Source organism: Zingiber officinale, chromosome 7A, assembly GCF_018446385.1.
Source record: "Zingiber officinale cultivar Zhangliang chromosome 7A, Zo_v1.1, whole genome shotgun sequence".
NCBI lineage: Eukaryota > Viridiplantae > Streptophyta > Magnoliopsida > Zingiberales > Zingiberaceae > Zingiber > Zingiber officinale.
In genome coordinates, this window is record NC_055998.1 from 29,497,506 (window position 1) to 29,513,173 (window position 15,668).

Below are 15,668 nucleotides of genomic sequence, written 5' to 3' on the forward strand. Positions count from 1 at the left end.
GTTGACTATTAATCCCACTTGACAATGAGAAACCAAATCTGCAAATGCTTACGACACATCCGATAGAACACGCCAAACTTGCAAAAATTAGTTTAAGGCAGCTACGGAGAATAATCGATCCTACACCGCATGTCCACATCCTTCGAAAGTCAACGCTCCTCGTTGCCGCTGCCAGTTTCTCTCTGCTTGGGATCTCTCTAATCTCCGTTTGGGAACTGAGGCATCAACCATTCAATGGCGCTGTTGTTCACGCTTTCGGATTTGGGGCGGCTCGTGGTGAGTCTCATCGACAGCTTAGTTGAAAAGCTCCGGAGGGATGAAGTCCATAGGTTGCAAATGCTGCCTGAAGTTGGAGTTGTACTCAGAGACCTGGAGACTCGTGTGATCCAGATTCGGCACATCATCAGCCCCGCCGAGAATTCATTCGCGATTGCGACTGACCAACAGATCAAACTTGAATTGAAGGGATTGCTAATGCAACTTAAGAACACGGTTTATGATGGTGAAGATTTAGTGGAAGAGATCGAGCACGATGTTCTGCATCATGAGGTGGATCAGCATCAATATGAGGCAAGTAGCCAATCATCATCCTCTTTCAATTCCTCTATAGCAAAAAGGACAAGTGCACCTTCTCCTGTTAAACTTCCCGCTTTGATTAAAGCTGCAGATAGCAGTGTTTATAAACTGAGAAAAATTAATTTAAGGTTGGGCAGAATTGCAACTGCAATTGCAAAGATTATCCAAGTTACGAATTCAGTAGGTGCAGATGATGGACAGAAAATACATAATGCAGACTCCGTAAGCAGCAACACAACTTCCTTCTCGGTCGATGGTAAAATGTATGGACGAGACGGAGAATTCAATACACTCAGACAACTATTGTTGAAACCTTCTGTTGGTTCGGGATCCAGCAATGGCAGCCTGTCGGTCGTAGCAATTTTTGGGGTTGGAGGCGTCGGAAAGACAACTCTCGCTCAGCAACTATACAGAGATACTAGCATAACGGAATATTTTCAGCTGAAGATCTGGGTCTATCTATCAGAAAACTTCACTGTGAAAAGACTCATAAAAAAGATATTGCAGTCTGCAAATATCGACTTTCCCGACCATATAAATTTGGATATGCTTCAGGTTGTGGTCAAGAAGAAGATAGCATCGAAAAGATTTTTGCTGGTCATCGATGACCTGTGGAATGCCGAATGGGACATGCATAAATGGGGCATGCTTTTTGCAATGCTAAGGCCTGGAGTGCCCAGCAGCAAGGTGCTCCTGACAACTCGCTTTCCAAGGCTCCCAACTGTGGCTTCCAATGAATGTGCATTCCACCTAGATAGAATGGACGAAGAAGAGTTCTGGGAATTTTTCAAATTATGTGCCTTTGGCTCTCAAAGCTCTCAAGAAAAACCACCACTAATTGACATTGCAAAGAAGATGGTTAGCAGACTCAATGGATTGCCACTTGCAGCAAGAATGGTTGGAGGTTTGTTGAACACCAATATGGATGTAAACCACTGGAACAATATATTGAATAATGAAATATGACAAATACCGGGGTCTGGACTACTCCCAGTTTCACAAATTAGCTATCATTATCTTCCTGTACCTCTTAAGCAATGTATTGCATTTTGTTCCTTATTCCCTAGAGGTTACTGGTTTACTGAAGAAAAGTTGATCAGAATTTGGAATGCTGAAGGAATGATTGTACCTCAAGCAAATAGAAGGATGGAGGATGTAGGGAAAAGCTATTTGCTAGAGTTAGTTAATAGGTCTTTCTTTCAAAGACTACCACACAAGTCCTCTCAGGCAGCACAAACAATTTTTTATGTGATGCATGACCTCATACATGCTCTTGCAGAATGGGTCTCTATAAGAGATACTTACAGGGTACATGTACAGGTTCCCTACTTACAAGATCTCCATAAAACCCTGCGTCCTCTATCAGTATTTGCAGAGTTTGTTAAGCCAGAAAGGTTAATGGACATTTTTGTCAATGAAAGATTGAGAACCTTGATTTTTTCAAGTATGAAAGAACCATGGTGTGAGACAAAAATATCGGCCAATCACCTGTTTAACAGACTAAAATGTATCCGTGTGTTGATTTTGCACGACTGTGGAATGATTGAGTTGCCTTGGACCATCAATCGCTTAATACACCTCCGGTATCTTGACATATCTGACAACTTTGGCATTCAGCAACTTCCAGATTCACTAAGTTATCTTCACAATTTGCAGTACTTCGACCTAAACAACTGTCAAGTGCAGACTTTCCCAGCAGGTATCACTAATTTAATCAACCTGAGGCAACTCATTTCAGTAGATGAGATTATTTCTAAGATAAACAACATCGGGAAGCTAATCAATCTTCAAACATTGCCTACATTCAAAGTGCTAAAGGGTGATGGGCACAAGCTCACAGAATTAAGCTCTTTGACACAACTCCATGGAAGGTTACGAATTCTCAATCTTGGGAATGTTGAGGATAAAATGGAAGCCAGTGCAGCTAAACTACACGACAAAGTGCATCTTGATGAATTGGTGTTAGCTTGGACATCAGACCAGAATTCCAGCTTCGATGACAATGCGTTGCATGCCTCGGAAGAGATACTTGAAGAACTGCAACCACATTCCAAACTCAAAAGTTTGACAATTAGAGGATACAAAGGTGCCAGAGCTCCCAGTTGGGTACATACGGAAACGTTGGCCAGCTTGGAAACTCTTAGATTGGAGAATTGTGGAAGATGGGAGGATGTTTCATTTATTAGGCAATTGTTGCATCTCAGATCCCTTTACTTGAAGGGGATTCCTGCAATGAAACAAACAACTCAAGAATTATTTGGTCCTATAGAGAACAAGTTCTTCCAAGGGCTAAAAGAGCTAGTTTTGGAGGGCATGGACTTACTGGATGAACTCTCAAGTCTTGGAAATCTTCCATGTCTTAGGATTCTTCAGATCTCAGGGATGCCTGCTATCAGAGCTAGGCTCACGATACTTGCTCTTCGTTTTGGATTTTCGAGGTTTATCTGATACCAATTTATTTGGTATCAGAGCTAGGCTCCGATTTCGGATTTTTGTGTCTTGGTGTTTGTGAGCGTATTTGGGTATTTTCGGATTGTAAGGATTTCCGTCGATTTTCTCGTTTCGGAATTCCGAGGCATTTTGACGAGATTTTATTGGTTCTATTTGGGGGCTAAGCAGCGACAGGACATCTCCAGACGACAAATAGGTAAATGAGGTAATTTTTCAGTTCTTATACCTGTAGTGATATCTAGGTAACATTTTGTTACAGATATAGTACATACACGTGTTCTGATACTGAGACGTGGTCATCCACGTAAGAGGCCGATAGAGTCTCCGGAGATAGAGTCTCCAGAGAGATTTGCTAGGGTCGAGCCTGTCCGTTAGAGACAGACTCATCAGGATATTATAGGCACGTCGGATTATAAGACCCCGACGGTTTCGACATCAGAGGTACTTACCTCAACGGTACCACTAGTGGTACCACCATCGGCATATCCGGCGTCTTCCCCATCAGTAGTACCTGCAGTGTACCCGGCACCCCTCTAGTCGTGCCTTCTACGTATTCGGTATTACTACAGATACCTGTGTCAGTTACTATATACTAGGCACCCACACCGGTAGTACCGGTTACTTCTTATTCAGTACCGCCCACCGTACTTTTAGTACTTATGTCTACCCTGTAGTTCCACTAGTAGTACCCATCTCGGTTTATGCAGCAACATCCAGTAGTACCACCCATAGGATCAGCTCAAGTAGTTCTGTCCAGTTCCGTAGTGATATCTACGGATATGGTTGCGGCACTGGCACGGATCCCAGCCTTAGCGGAGTTGGTGAAAAGATCGATTTACGCTATTCCGCGGGGAGACTGATCCGAGCATAGCTCAGTCCTGGATTGAGACTATGGAGTGGACATTCTTTTACATGGCCTACTCTGAGTGGGAGAAGGTTGAACTGGCTACTTACCACTAACGAGATGGGGCAGAGATCTAGTGGGACACACAACGCTCGATTATTGACGAGCAGCATATTACCTGGACAAGATTTAGGGAGGCGTTCGAGAGTCAGTATTTTCCCGGCGTATCAGATGACACGTCGGCAGGATTTTCTGAGTCTCGGCAGAATAATCGCTCGGTGATGGAGTATAATGTCGAATTTAAATCGGATTGGTCAGATTCTGTCCTGAGTTAGTTGCCGAGGATAGATCTCGTATGCTTCAGTTTGTCCAGGGATTAGACAGGCATCTTCAAGTGAAGATTGCCGATTTTGGTAGTTCATCATACACAGAGGCACTAGATAGGGCTCTTATGATTGAGTTTGCTCATCAGAGAGTGAATGCAGACAAAAAGAGGAAGTAGACTGATCGGACTTCCAGACATATCCAACAGCCACAGACTTCGGGACAGCAGTAAAGTAGTCGTACTTAGACGGGCCAGAGTACTTCTGGGTTATCTGGACGTCCCTAGAAATTAGGACGATCTTCAGCAGGACGTTCCCGGTCTTCTCAGCAGAACTGGAAACAGTCCATCGGTGACTCTCACTGCACCCGATGCGGGTCCCGAGATCACATCACCTCTGCATGTACTCTGTGACAATCAGTTTGCTATTATTACAAACTGTCTGGGCACATGAGCCGAAACTGTTGGCTGAAGGCTCAGCATGTAGCTTCCGGGATTTCTGTTCCGGGAGGACAGTTTGGTCAGTCCGGGATTCAGCGAGGCGGGCCGAAAGCCCAATCTTCGCATCGTCAATAGAGGACAACCCCTCCTGCAGTAGCTGCATATGACATGCACGAGCAAGAGCATTTCGATGTCCTTGTGGAGAACCCCACGGTATTTCGCCTTAGTGTTCTCCAGTACTATTCGTCAAGAAGAAGGATGATACTCTGAGGTTGTGTATCGATTATAGGCAGTTGAATGCAGTGACTATCAGAAATAAGTACCCCTTGCCACGGATTGAGGATTTATTTGATCAGCTTAGAGATACATCAGTGTATTCCAAGATTGATCTGCGGTCTGGATATCATCAGCTGAGAGTCAGAGATTCTGATATTCAGAAGACAGCATTCCGCACCAGATACGGACATTACGAGTTTTTGGTAATGCCATTTGGGCTTACAAATGCTCCTGCAGTATTTATGGATTTGATGAACCGTATCTTTCTGGAGTATCTAGATCAGTTCGTTATTGTATTTATCGATGACATATTGATCTATTCGCATTCCGAGGAGGAACATGCGCAGCACCTTCGCATAGTCTTGGAGACTCTTCGTCGACATCATCTGTATGCGAAGTTCAGCAAGTGTGCATTTTGGCTTCTCTCAGTTGGTTTTCTAGGACATGTGGTGTCTAGCCGAGGTATTTCAGTAGATCCACAGAAGATCGAGGCTATCACTAGCTGGGAGCAGCCGAAGTCAGTCCAGGAGATCCGCAGTTTCTTGAGACTGGCTGGATATTACAGACGATTCATAGAGAGTTTCTCCAGTATTGCTATGGCGTTGACACGTCTGACCCAGAAAGGCGTGAAGTTCACGTGGTCAAAGACTTGCGAGACCAGCTTCTAGGAGCTGAAGCGGAGATTAGTATCAGCACCAGTTTTGGTTTTACCTTCTGGTGATGACGGATTCGTACTTTACACAGACGCATCTCTTCAGGACTTGGGCGCTGTTTTGATGCAGCACGGTAGGGTAGTCTCCTATGCTTCTCGTCAGTTGAAGGAGCATGAGAAGAACTACCCAGTACATGATTTAGAGCTAGCCGCTATTATCTTTGCTTAGAAGATTTAGCGACATCTTCTTTATGGTATTACTTTTGAGATTCTTACTGATCATAAGAGTCTCAAATACATTTTCACACAGAAGGAACTCAATCTCCAACAGGGGAGATGGATGGAGTTCCTGAAGGACTATGATTGTACTATTAGCTACTATCCGGGTAAAGCTAATGTGGTTGCTGATGCACTTAGCAGGAAATCCAGAGGGACTTTAGCTTGTCACCGAGTTTTAGTCACAGACTTGATTTAGGGATTCTCCGAGTTGGGCCTTGAGGAGCAGGGACGGACAGAGCAGGGTATTCTGTTACCATGGTTGCTCAGTCGCTAATCAGGATGAGGTTTCGAGAGGCCCAGGCCGGAGATCAGCATTTACAGATCATTGGCAGCCAGATAGCTTCCGGACAGCAGACCGAGTTTACACGAGATGACGAGGGTATTGTTTATTTCCGAGGCAAATTGTGTGTGCCTCAGTCTCACCCGGTCATGGAGGAGTTACTTCAGGAGGCTCATCTTTCTAGATTTTCTATCCACCCAAGTGGGACCCGTATGTATCGTGACATTCCTATTGGTGGAACGGCATGAAGAAAGACATCGCAGAGTTTGTAGCTAGATGTCTTGTCTGTCAGCAGGTGAAGGCTGAGCACCAGAGACCTGCTGGTTTACTTTAGAGGATCCCTATTCCAGAGTAGAAGTGGGAGCATGTTACTATGAATTTTGTGGTAGGATTGCCTAGGACTCGACGAGGCCATGATGCGATTTGACCGATTAACCAAATCCGCACACTTTTTAGCGATCCGGAAGATTGATTCTCTGGATCGATTAGCAGAGTTATACTGTCGTGTGATTATTAGATTACATGGTGTTCCTTTGAGCATCATATCAGATAGAGACCCACGGTTCACGTCCCGATTCTGGCAGAGTCTGCAGCAGGCCTTGGGCACATAGCTTCGTTTCAGTACGGCATTCCATCCGCAGACAGATGGGCAGTCAGAGCGGACCATTCAGACTTTGGAGGACTTGCTGAGGTCTTGCGTTATGGATTTCGGAGGCAGTTGGGAGGACCACCTGCCATTAGTGGAGTTCGCCTACAACAACAGCTATCATTTTGCTATCCAGATGGCATCATTTGAGGCGTTGTATGGTAGGCCTTGTCGGACACCCATCCTCTGGGAAGAGGTTGGGGAGGCCCAGTTGGTAGGACCTCAGAGAGCTCAGCAGGATGCAGAGTTAGTTCGTACTATCAGACGGAGGATGTCAGAGGCTCAGGACCGTCAGAAGAGTTATGCTGATCAGAGACGGAGACCCCTGGAGTTCTCCATTGGTGATCATGTATCTCTTAGAGTTTCACCCACAAAAGGGGTGAAGAGATTTGGTCTCCGAGGTAAGCTAGCTCCCCGATATATTGGGCCATTCCAGATCTTGGAGAGGATTGGAGCAGTAGCTTATCGTCTGGCACTACCACCATCTCTAGTTGACATTCACGATGTATTCCATGTATCTATGCTGAGGAGATACGTATCCGATCCGACACATGTTCTGTCAGATATATCAGTTCCTATTCAGCCTGACGTTACTTACGAGGAGGTTCTGGTACGGATTCTGGACCATAGAGAGCGTCAGTTGCGGAACAAGATGGTCCGACTGGTTAAAGTCAGATGACAGTATCATTCTGACGAGGAGGCTACTTGGGAGCTGGAGGATATAATTCGAGCTCGATACCCTCATCTCTTTACTGGAGGTATGTGGGTTAGTGTTTCTTTCAGCATTTATCCTGTTTGGTTATATTCTAGTGTTTGTTGTTGGTTATAGCGAAATTTGGGGACCAAATTTTTATTAGTAGGGGAGGATGTGAGATCTCGGAAAAAATTTAAATAAATAAGGTTATTTTGGAAATAGCCTTATAGAATTTTTCCGGAATTTTTAGAAATTTTCTGGGAATTTTTCGGAGCTTGTACGACGGGTTTTGAGGGTATTAATTTCGGGTATGGATAAAGCCTAGTTGGAATACCCGTTTAAGTGAGAAAATGTTTTAATATATAAATATTTCCCTTTTTATTTATCTTTCCCTCAGCCCATCGCTGAACCCAAACCCGTGCGCTCTTCTTCTTCCTTGCGATTTCCCGATCCTCTTCCCCGGCGACGGGAGCAAGGCTCCAGCTCCGGCAATCCTTCTCCGCCGGCATCGACGCCTATTGATCTCAGATCCGGCCGAAACTCTTCCTCTCCGGGTCGCAGACACGGCGTTGCATCTTCTCTAGCCGATAGCCGACGCCATTAGATCGAGCCAGCTCCACTCGATCGCCGGTGTGGAGGAGGCAGTTAGGGCTCCGGTGGTAAGTAACCGATCCTACTTCTTTCGGTTCTCTCCGACTCACACTGTCGCCAATCCTTTCTTCTTTCTTCTCTTGCCTTTGCCCTAGGTCACCGACGCACCATTTCCAGTGATCACTCTAGTTGATCGCGACAGATCTATTTCCTTGGTTGTCTTTATCCCTCTGCCGGTGCTAAACAGATCGATCTTTCTTGCAATCTGATCGCCGGGTGAAGGAAATTCAATCGAGGGAGTCAAGAAGATGATGTGGAATTGGCATTAGGGCTTCTAGTAGCAACATTATCGGATCCTAGGCCATCACAGGCAGTAGGAGGGAGAGGTAAGGTGCACAAATGGTCTCTGGAATTAGATTGTTGTTTGATTGATGTGTTGAATTGTTGATTCTTGATCCGGTTGATTCCAGTAGGTGATGAGGTTATGTTCTGTGGTGTTCTTGATCCCATCTTGATCCGATCCAGGGAGGTGAGGTTCTGTTCTTCTCTTGCTGTGGTGTTTTTGGTTTCGGCAGGCACCTCATCCAGTAGGTGTGCTGGTTCTAGCATCAACAGCATTTGAGATCAAGGTAAGTTGTGAGGTAATTGATCTTGGTTGCAGATCATATTGAATTAGGGATAATTGGATTACATGATCATGGTTAGATTGATTAATCTAGATGGTGATACATGTTGTAATTAGTTGTTGATTGTGTGTAGAATTAATCTAATGGAATGGTTAGGGTTAGGGTAATTAACCCTAGTCAACCGTTGGATTTCTAATCTAATTGGTGATTATGGATTAGGTAACTAATCCTAATTAACCATTAGATTTAATTATGTAGATTGAGGTTGTGTGATTAGGGTTTTGCCCTAATTTAGTTTTAGGGATTTTATTTAGCTATTCATTTAGATTTAGCTAAATAAAATATATATTGTTTGTTTGACACAGGACTCTGATTCGAGACAGACGTCTCGACCTTGGATTGCTTGATCGTACCTTCTATTTGAGGCGGGTACCCTTTGACTTATCTTTTGATACTATCTTATGATATGTAGAGTTGATATATAGTTACTAGTGATAGATGGTAGATTTATTTCTTCCTTGGTCTTAGCTTAGTTGATACCTATCACATGCTTCTACTGTTAGATGTTTTACATTAGTCTGGTTTACTTTTATCTCTTGCCATGTGTATATGTGTTCGTGGTTATGGTTACTTATAGTGCTTATCTACCCATGATTAGATGCTGGAGATACTTGTTATATATTGTTGGATTCATGTTGTTTATATCTCTGTTATATATCTGCGTTACCTTTTTGACACCTACGTATATGAAGGAGGATACGTTCAGGTATGACATTCTGTAGCCGCATGCACCATACCGCATGATTGCATGCTGGGCGATGGACGACTCCACACAACACTCAGGGTGTGTATGGCAGGTTGCTCGGTGGTGCACCGTCGGGGTGCTCATGGGTAGCACGATACAGCGGGGTTGCAACCGGGATCCCTCCCAGTCATCGCGTACCGGGAGTTGAGAGCATTGCGCTCCCTCACTATGTTTGAGGTAGGAGGATAGGTGTACTCCGATAGCATCCCGTCCACTCGGTCACTCTTCAGGGGTAGTGACGGTGTCACAGCCCTATCCACGCGGTCTCACCATTGTGTGTGAGATACTGAGTCCGGGGTGACCATGTCATATTGCATCATATGCATGATTGCATTTATTGTGATTGTTGCATATTGGATGATGCACTTGGGGTGTATATGATTGACATGCATACAGGATACATGCGTATTTGTTCCGACTATCTTTATGTCCATAGTCATTCGCCCAAGCCTCGCAGTGAGTACAGATTATTTCAGTTATGCATTTCAGATTATTCTTGGCTTGTATTACATGCTTCAGTTACTCATTACGCTTTATTCAATGCATACCGTTATATTGTTAGGAGACTGGGTCCTATGGTTTAGAGAGGCCCGTTTAGGATATTACTGGTAGTTATATGTTGCTGTACATATCTATTGGATTACCTGCTGAGTTCTTTGAACTCACCCCGTTGTTACTATTTTTCAGGTTGAGGTCGTGAGGAGATATTCCAGTCGCTAGCCCCTTTATCGCGAGGATTTGCCTGTTGTCGGGATCTGTTTTGTTTTTGCATCTTAAATACTCGTGATGTGGATTTTGTATTGTGGACTTTATGACGCACATTGGGTTTACTACTTTTGTTTTCCACTGCGAATATTTCATTACTTCGTGGATTTCGTTTCTTCGTTGTAGTGGAGTAGGATGTGTACGTATATCTTCGTTGATTTCTATATCATCTTTTCCGTATATAACTGCGTGGATTGTTCATATTATATCTGTGTAGAAATATTGAATATAACTGCGTGGATTGTTTTACTATTGGTCTGTATTGTTCCGGCCGAGTGTGGCCGAGGTATTGATATATGTATACTGAGATTCATATTGTCACCCGTACAGGGGAGATGCTGCCGAAATTTCTTCGGACAGGGACTACCTGGGGCGTGACACCTGCAGTGAAAATTCTAGGCCTAGAATTCTATGGATTCACAGATCAGGGCAACCATTTCCCATGTTTGGAAGAGCTCAAGTTCAGCAACATGTCAGAATGGGAAGAGTGGACTTGGACTGGAGACAGCGAGTTGTTTCCCTGCCTGCTTGTTCTTAAGATTGAAGATTGCCCCAAGCTCAAGATGTTGCCCCCACTCCCTCCATCACTTATGACACTAGAATTATGGCAAAATGGACTAGTTGAACTTCCAGGACTGTGGAATAAAATTAATGGAAGTAGCAGCAATATGATTGCATCTCTGTCAAAGTTGTATGTATCTGAATGTCCAAATCTGAGAATGCTGGATCAAGGGCTGCTATTTCACGACCTACCAAACATTGAATCCATTGAGATACATGAATGTCAGGAACTGCTGTGGCTTCCAGTGAAAAGGTTTAAAGAATTCACCTCCCTAAAGAATTTGTCAGTAAAGAACTGCCCCATGCTTATGAGCTCGACAGAATACAAGAGCGACGAACTTCTCCTGCCGCCTTCAATTCAGAAATTAACACTGCTAGACTGTGGAAATCTCAGCGAACCTCTGCCGCGTTGCTTGCTTAATCTCCCTTCAATTTCTCAGTTGGAAATAGGCCATCCTCCGAGCCAAGGATGATGTCTTCCAAACCTTTGCAAAGGTACTTCTCATCGACAATGGACTCTAAGATGAACTTGCTAGACGTGCTTTTTACATTACTTTAGGTCATGCTTTCAGAAACTGTGTTTGTTCTCATTTATGATCATGTGATCTGCTATATTTTGCTTTGTAATCTGCTTCTATGGTCTGTCTACCAACTTCTTGATTGGACTATATGTATCAATAAGTCCCTTGTTCATTCCTAGAAAACTCATCTCTGCATGAATGATACCCAAAAAAAAAATGTGAATCCTTTAGAAGTTTTGCTAGAGTTTACGTGTAGTTTGTGAATTCTAGATCTAATCAAGAAAAAACCCGGCAATTTCTAAATTCTCTTTAAAAACACGTACCTAATGCCCTTGGTCAAGTCACGTTCAAGTGCGAGGAAGCATCATATTCTCATGGGGCGGTGCCGTTGTCATACTCCTCTATTTAACCAAATATTGTTGACCTCTTCCAAAACACGAGAAGAATCATTCGACTCAGATTTTATGATTAATAAATTTATAGATCATCTACCTTTAAAATTAATCATGTAAAATTTAAATATCTGAATTATTAAAAAAAATACTTGTAACCTTCACTTACATTTATCAATATTAATTATTTTGTTCAATCGTCCAAAAGAGAAAATGTAAGTTATCTCACAAAAAGGTCTTTTGCATTTTATTATATTATATTTCTCGTAAAACAATTGTTCAAAAATATCTCTCATCAAATCACATGGAATTTTGTACGAGATTCTTTTCTTTTCTCTGCACAAGTTATCGGATTCGGATTTACAGTCTCGGGCGGATCCGATGTGTAAGAACAGAAACCCAATCCAAATGAAAAGACGCGCAATTTAATAAGGCAAGAAAGAGAGGTCGAAATCTCGCTTGCATTGTTCCTTCGCTATGGTTGAATCCTACTGCCATTTCCTCTCTCTCCTATTCCTCATCTCCCCTGCCGCCTGCCTCGGACGCCTCCGATCCGCCGAGCAACCGCTGTGTTCTCGATCGGACCACGTCTTCCTCATCCACCACGGATCTCAATGCCCTTCTTCAGTCAACAAGTCTCTGCCTGTGGAGGTACGCTGTCGCATGTTGCTTACTTGTACTCTCCGTTTGAGTATTTTCTGTCCAAAGGTGGAAGCTTTCTTGTCGGAAGTAGGTGACGAGATTAATTACGGTTTGACTTTTCTCGGATTGTTAGGTCTGTAGAAGGATTCCTTATGACTATTTACTGGGTTTCTTAGAATCTTTTTTTTTTTTGAGTTACTTGTGTGGGTTTTGTACTGAAATATGACAACTAGGCTTATTGTTTTGATTTGGTTTGAAGGAAAGACATGCCTTTTCATTATTATGTCTTTGATTTCCGGTTATGCTTGATTAGGTAGGTTACATGCTGCCGATTAAGTGTAGAAAGGGCAAACTTTGATGTCTTTCATGAATTTGAGACAGTAGTTTGGATGAGTACTGCTTGATAAACTGCTATTGATTAACTCCTACTCTATAAGCAGAAAGGTGAAGAATGATAAGTATATGTTTTATTTAGATACAAAGTGGGTTGCTGACCTCTTTTAGTTGTTTCGCGGATTTCTTTCCACCCCTCCCTTTTTTTTCCTAATCTAATCTCATGCTTTAATGGGATGCTAACTTTAGTAGCTTTCTCTTAAATTTGAAGTATGGTACTTGGTAGCTATCTGTTGATTGGTCTCTTATGCTTCTTGAGGTGTGTGGTGTGCTTCATAGTTTCCACCCTAAGCTGAATCATTTTCATGCCTTTGGGATAAAATCAATGAGACTTTGTTCTTTTTTTTTTTTTTTTTTTGACATTTGGCTTCATGTGGCCATTCACTTTGGACTTTTGCTACTGTCTAAGTTAACGCGTGCTATGAAGGGAGTAATTTTTAATGTCCATTTTCCAACAATGGACAATCAGATAGTAGTTTAAGATATCTCCTGTCTATGCTGGTTTCTTTGTGGATCAACAGGATAAATTTTAGTATTTTTAACTTTTTTGTTATCATGGACTAAACTCCCACTATGTCAGTTGAAAGGGAAAAGTGATGGTAAAAAATGAATACATTCGTCCTCAACGTCTCCATCAATTTGTCACAAGGTCAACACGGAGGAGGTAAATTACGGACGACTACTAGCCTTTGGAATAGTGACTAGCACATAAGGGAGGCATTTTATCTGGGCTTTGCCAAGTTTTGAACCCCAGACCTCATGATGACAACACCTCATGCGCTAGCCACTAGATCAAGTATCAGTGTAATATATACGTAGTGTTGATGGTTTGATTTGTGATATTGCCTCAAAAACTGCTTTGTTAGAGAATAAGATATATGTGGGCTGAATCTGGGGAACCATTTGACATTATAATCACCATTAATTTGCAAGAAAATTATAAACACAAATTCTAGCAACAAATGAAAATAGCAACTATTTAAAATTGCACTTGCTTACCAGTATCAATGATCTTTTGACCATCACAGACTATTGATAGAGTTATACTAGGCACAAAGAATTCTAGTTGGAGATATGAAAGATATTAATGGAGATTGAACTAAAAGGATTATATATTAGAAATAAGCGAGCAAAAATTAAATAAAGGATCAAACATTAAAAAAAATACTATAAAATATATTATTTTTTTAAAAAATAATATATATATATATATAATTGGATAATTTTATTGGGCTTTAATTAAGCCTATTTAAATTATTCCAATCATGATTAAAATTACTAATCTAAAGTTTCGATTAAATTCTAAGTTCAAAAGAAACCCTATTCTATTCGACAATCGTCTTTGGCGTTTCGACGTTGTACATGTCGTCGGACGCATCGCATCTGAACTAGTCGTCATGCCTAGGCGACAAGTCCGAGCCCATTGCTCGTGCCCGGACACATCACCCGAGCCGTACAATGGGCCCGGAAGTGTCGCCCAAGTCCAACGATAGGCCCGAAGGCACCGCCTGAGTCCGACCCATATGACTCGCGCAGGTCCAGTGATGTGTTCGGACACATTGCCAGCAATGCGTGTCGAGTCTAAAGCGAAAATGTTGAATCACCGCCTTTTACAAGGTAGTGCAGTACAAAGCGGCACGGTTGATGCCCACCTCTCGTCTAAGCGACCGCCTCAACCACCATTTAGAATACTGCCAGGAATTCAGAACAAGTTTTTTATGTCAACAATGATAGTTGGAAATTTAAGAGAATAAGGGAGTTGGAGGACTGAATGAGTTACAAAGTTATTTAAGTTGATATTGAAAACAAAGAAAGTGTTTGATTAGTAGAAGGTACTCCAAGTACTCTAGTCCCCTGTGTAAAATCAAAGAAGATGTATAAAATTGTGTGGATTATAAGAGTGTTAAATTAATGAGTCATATCATAAAATTTTGGAAAAAAAATAAAGTGATAGAAAAAAGATTAAGGAATGTGACCAAAGATCAATTTGGATTCATGCCTAAAATTCGACAATAGAATCCATATATGTTCTCAAACAACTGAATGACATGATATTCATTAACCTAGAAAAAGAGTCCCGAGAGAAATTATGTGGAAATTCTAAAAAAGAAAGGTATTAACGTAGAATATATTGAAACAATGAAAAATATGTATGAGGATATATTGACAAGTGTGAAAACTTTGAGTGGATTAATCGAAGCGTAACCTATAAAGATAGTATTACGTATAATCATGACTACTAAGAAGATGTTGACCAAAAACTTTGATATGAAAGATACAGGTATAACGAACATTATACTTGGGATTAAGATCGATAAGACATTAGATGGAATTATCTTTTTACATTCTCATTATGTTGAGACACTACTAAGGAAATTTAATACATATGATCTTTTCCCTATAAAAATATCGATGGACTTAAGCTTACATTTGGCTAAGAACCATGATGAACCTGCATCCCAATTGGAATATTCAAGGATAATTAGCAGTTTGATGTATATCACTAACTGCACACGTCCAGATATTAGTTATGCAGCCAATAAATTAAGTAGATTTACAAGTAATCCAAATGATGACCATTGGAAGACATTAATAAGGGTTCTTAAATATTTAAGATACACCTTAAAGCATGGATGACATTATACGAGATATCCAGTAGAACTAGAAGGTTATTGTGATGCAAATTGAATAATTGATACAAAAGACTCTAAATTCACCAATAGATATGTATTTATTGTTGGTAGTGGAGTAGTGTCATGGAAATCCATGAAATAAATGTGCATAGCTTGATCAACTATGTAATCTAAGTTTATAGCCTTAAATAAAGTCATAGAAGAAGTTGAATGACTTCATAATCTCTTAGAAGATATCTCATGTTGGGAAATGTAGTGTCTACCGTGATGATATATTG

At 41.8% G+C, this 15,668-nt stretch overlaps 2 protein-coding genes across 3 annotated transcripts in view; both read left to right on the plus strand.

Annotated features, from left to right (window-relative positions):
- The first annotated feature begins 234 nt into the window (after positions 1-234).
- Positions 235-11,282, plus strand: LOC121999311 (putative disease resistance RPP13-like protein 1). The gene is made up of 5 exons (XM_042554010.1): positions 235-1,480; positions 1,856-2,914; positions 8,526-8,581; positions 8,628-8,681; positions 10,677-11,282. The coding sequence occupies exons 1-5, from the start codon at positions 235-237 to the stop codon at positions 11,280-11,282; spliced, it is 3,021 nt and encodes a 1,006-aa protein (XP_042409944.1).
- Positions 11,283-12,159: 877 nt separating this feature from the next.
- Positions 12,160-15,668, plus strand: part of LOC122001259 — a 41,767-nt gene continuing 38,258 nt past the window's right edge. The window contains exons 1-2 of one of the 2 annotated variants that reach the window (XR_006117302.1): positions 12,160-12,373; positions 13,338-13,664. The gene's annotated coding sequence lies outside the window, so the exon portion shown is untranslated. Of the gene's footprint in view, positions 12,374-13,337; positions 13,665-15,668 lie in introns of those variants that run through there. The other variant, XM_042555915.1, reaches the window with a different exon arrangement.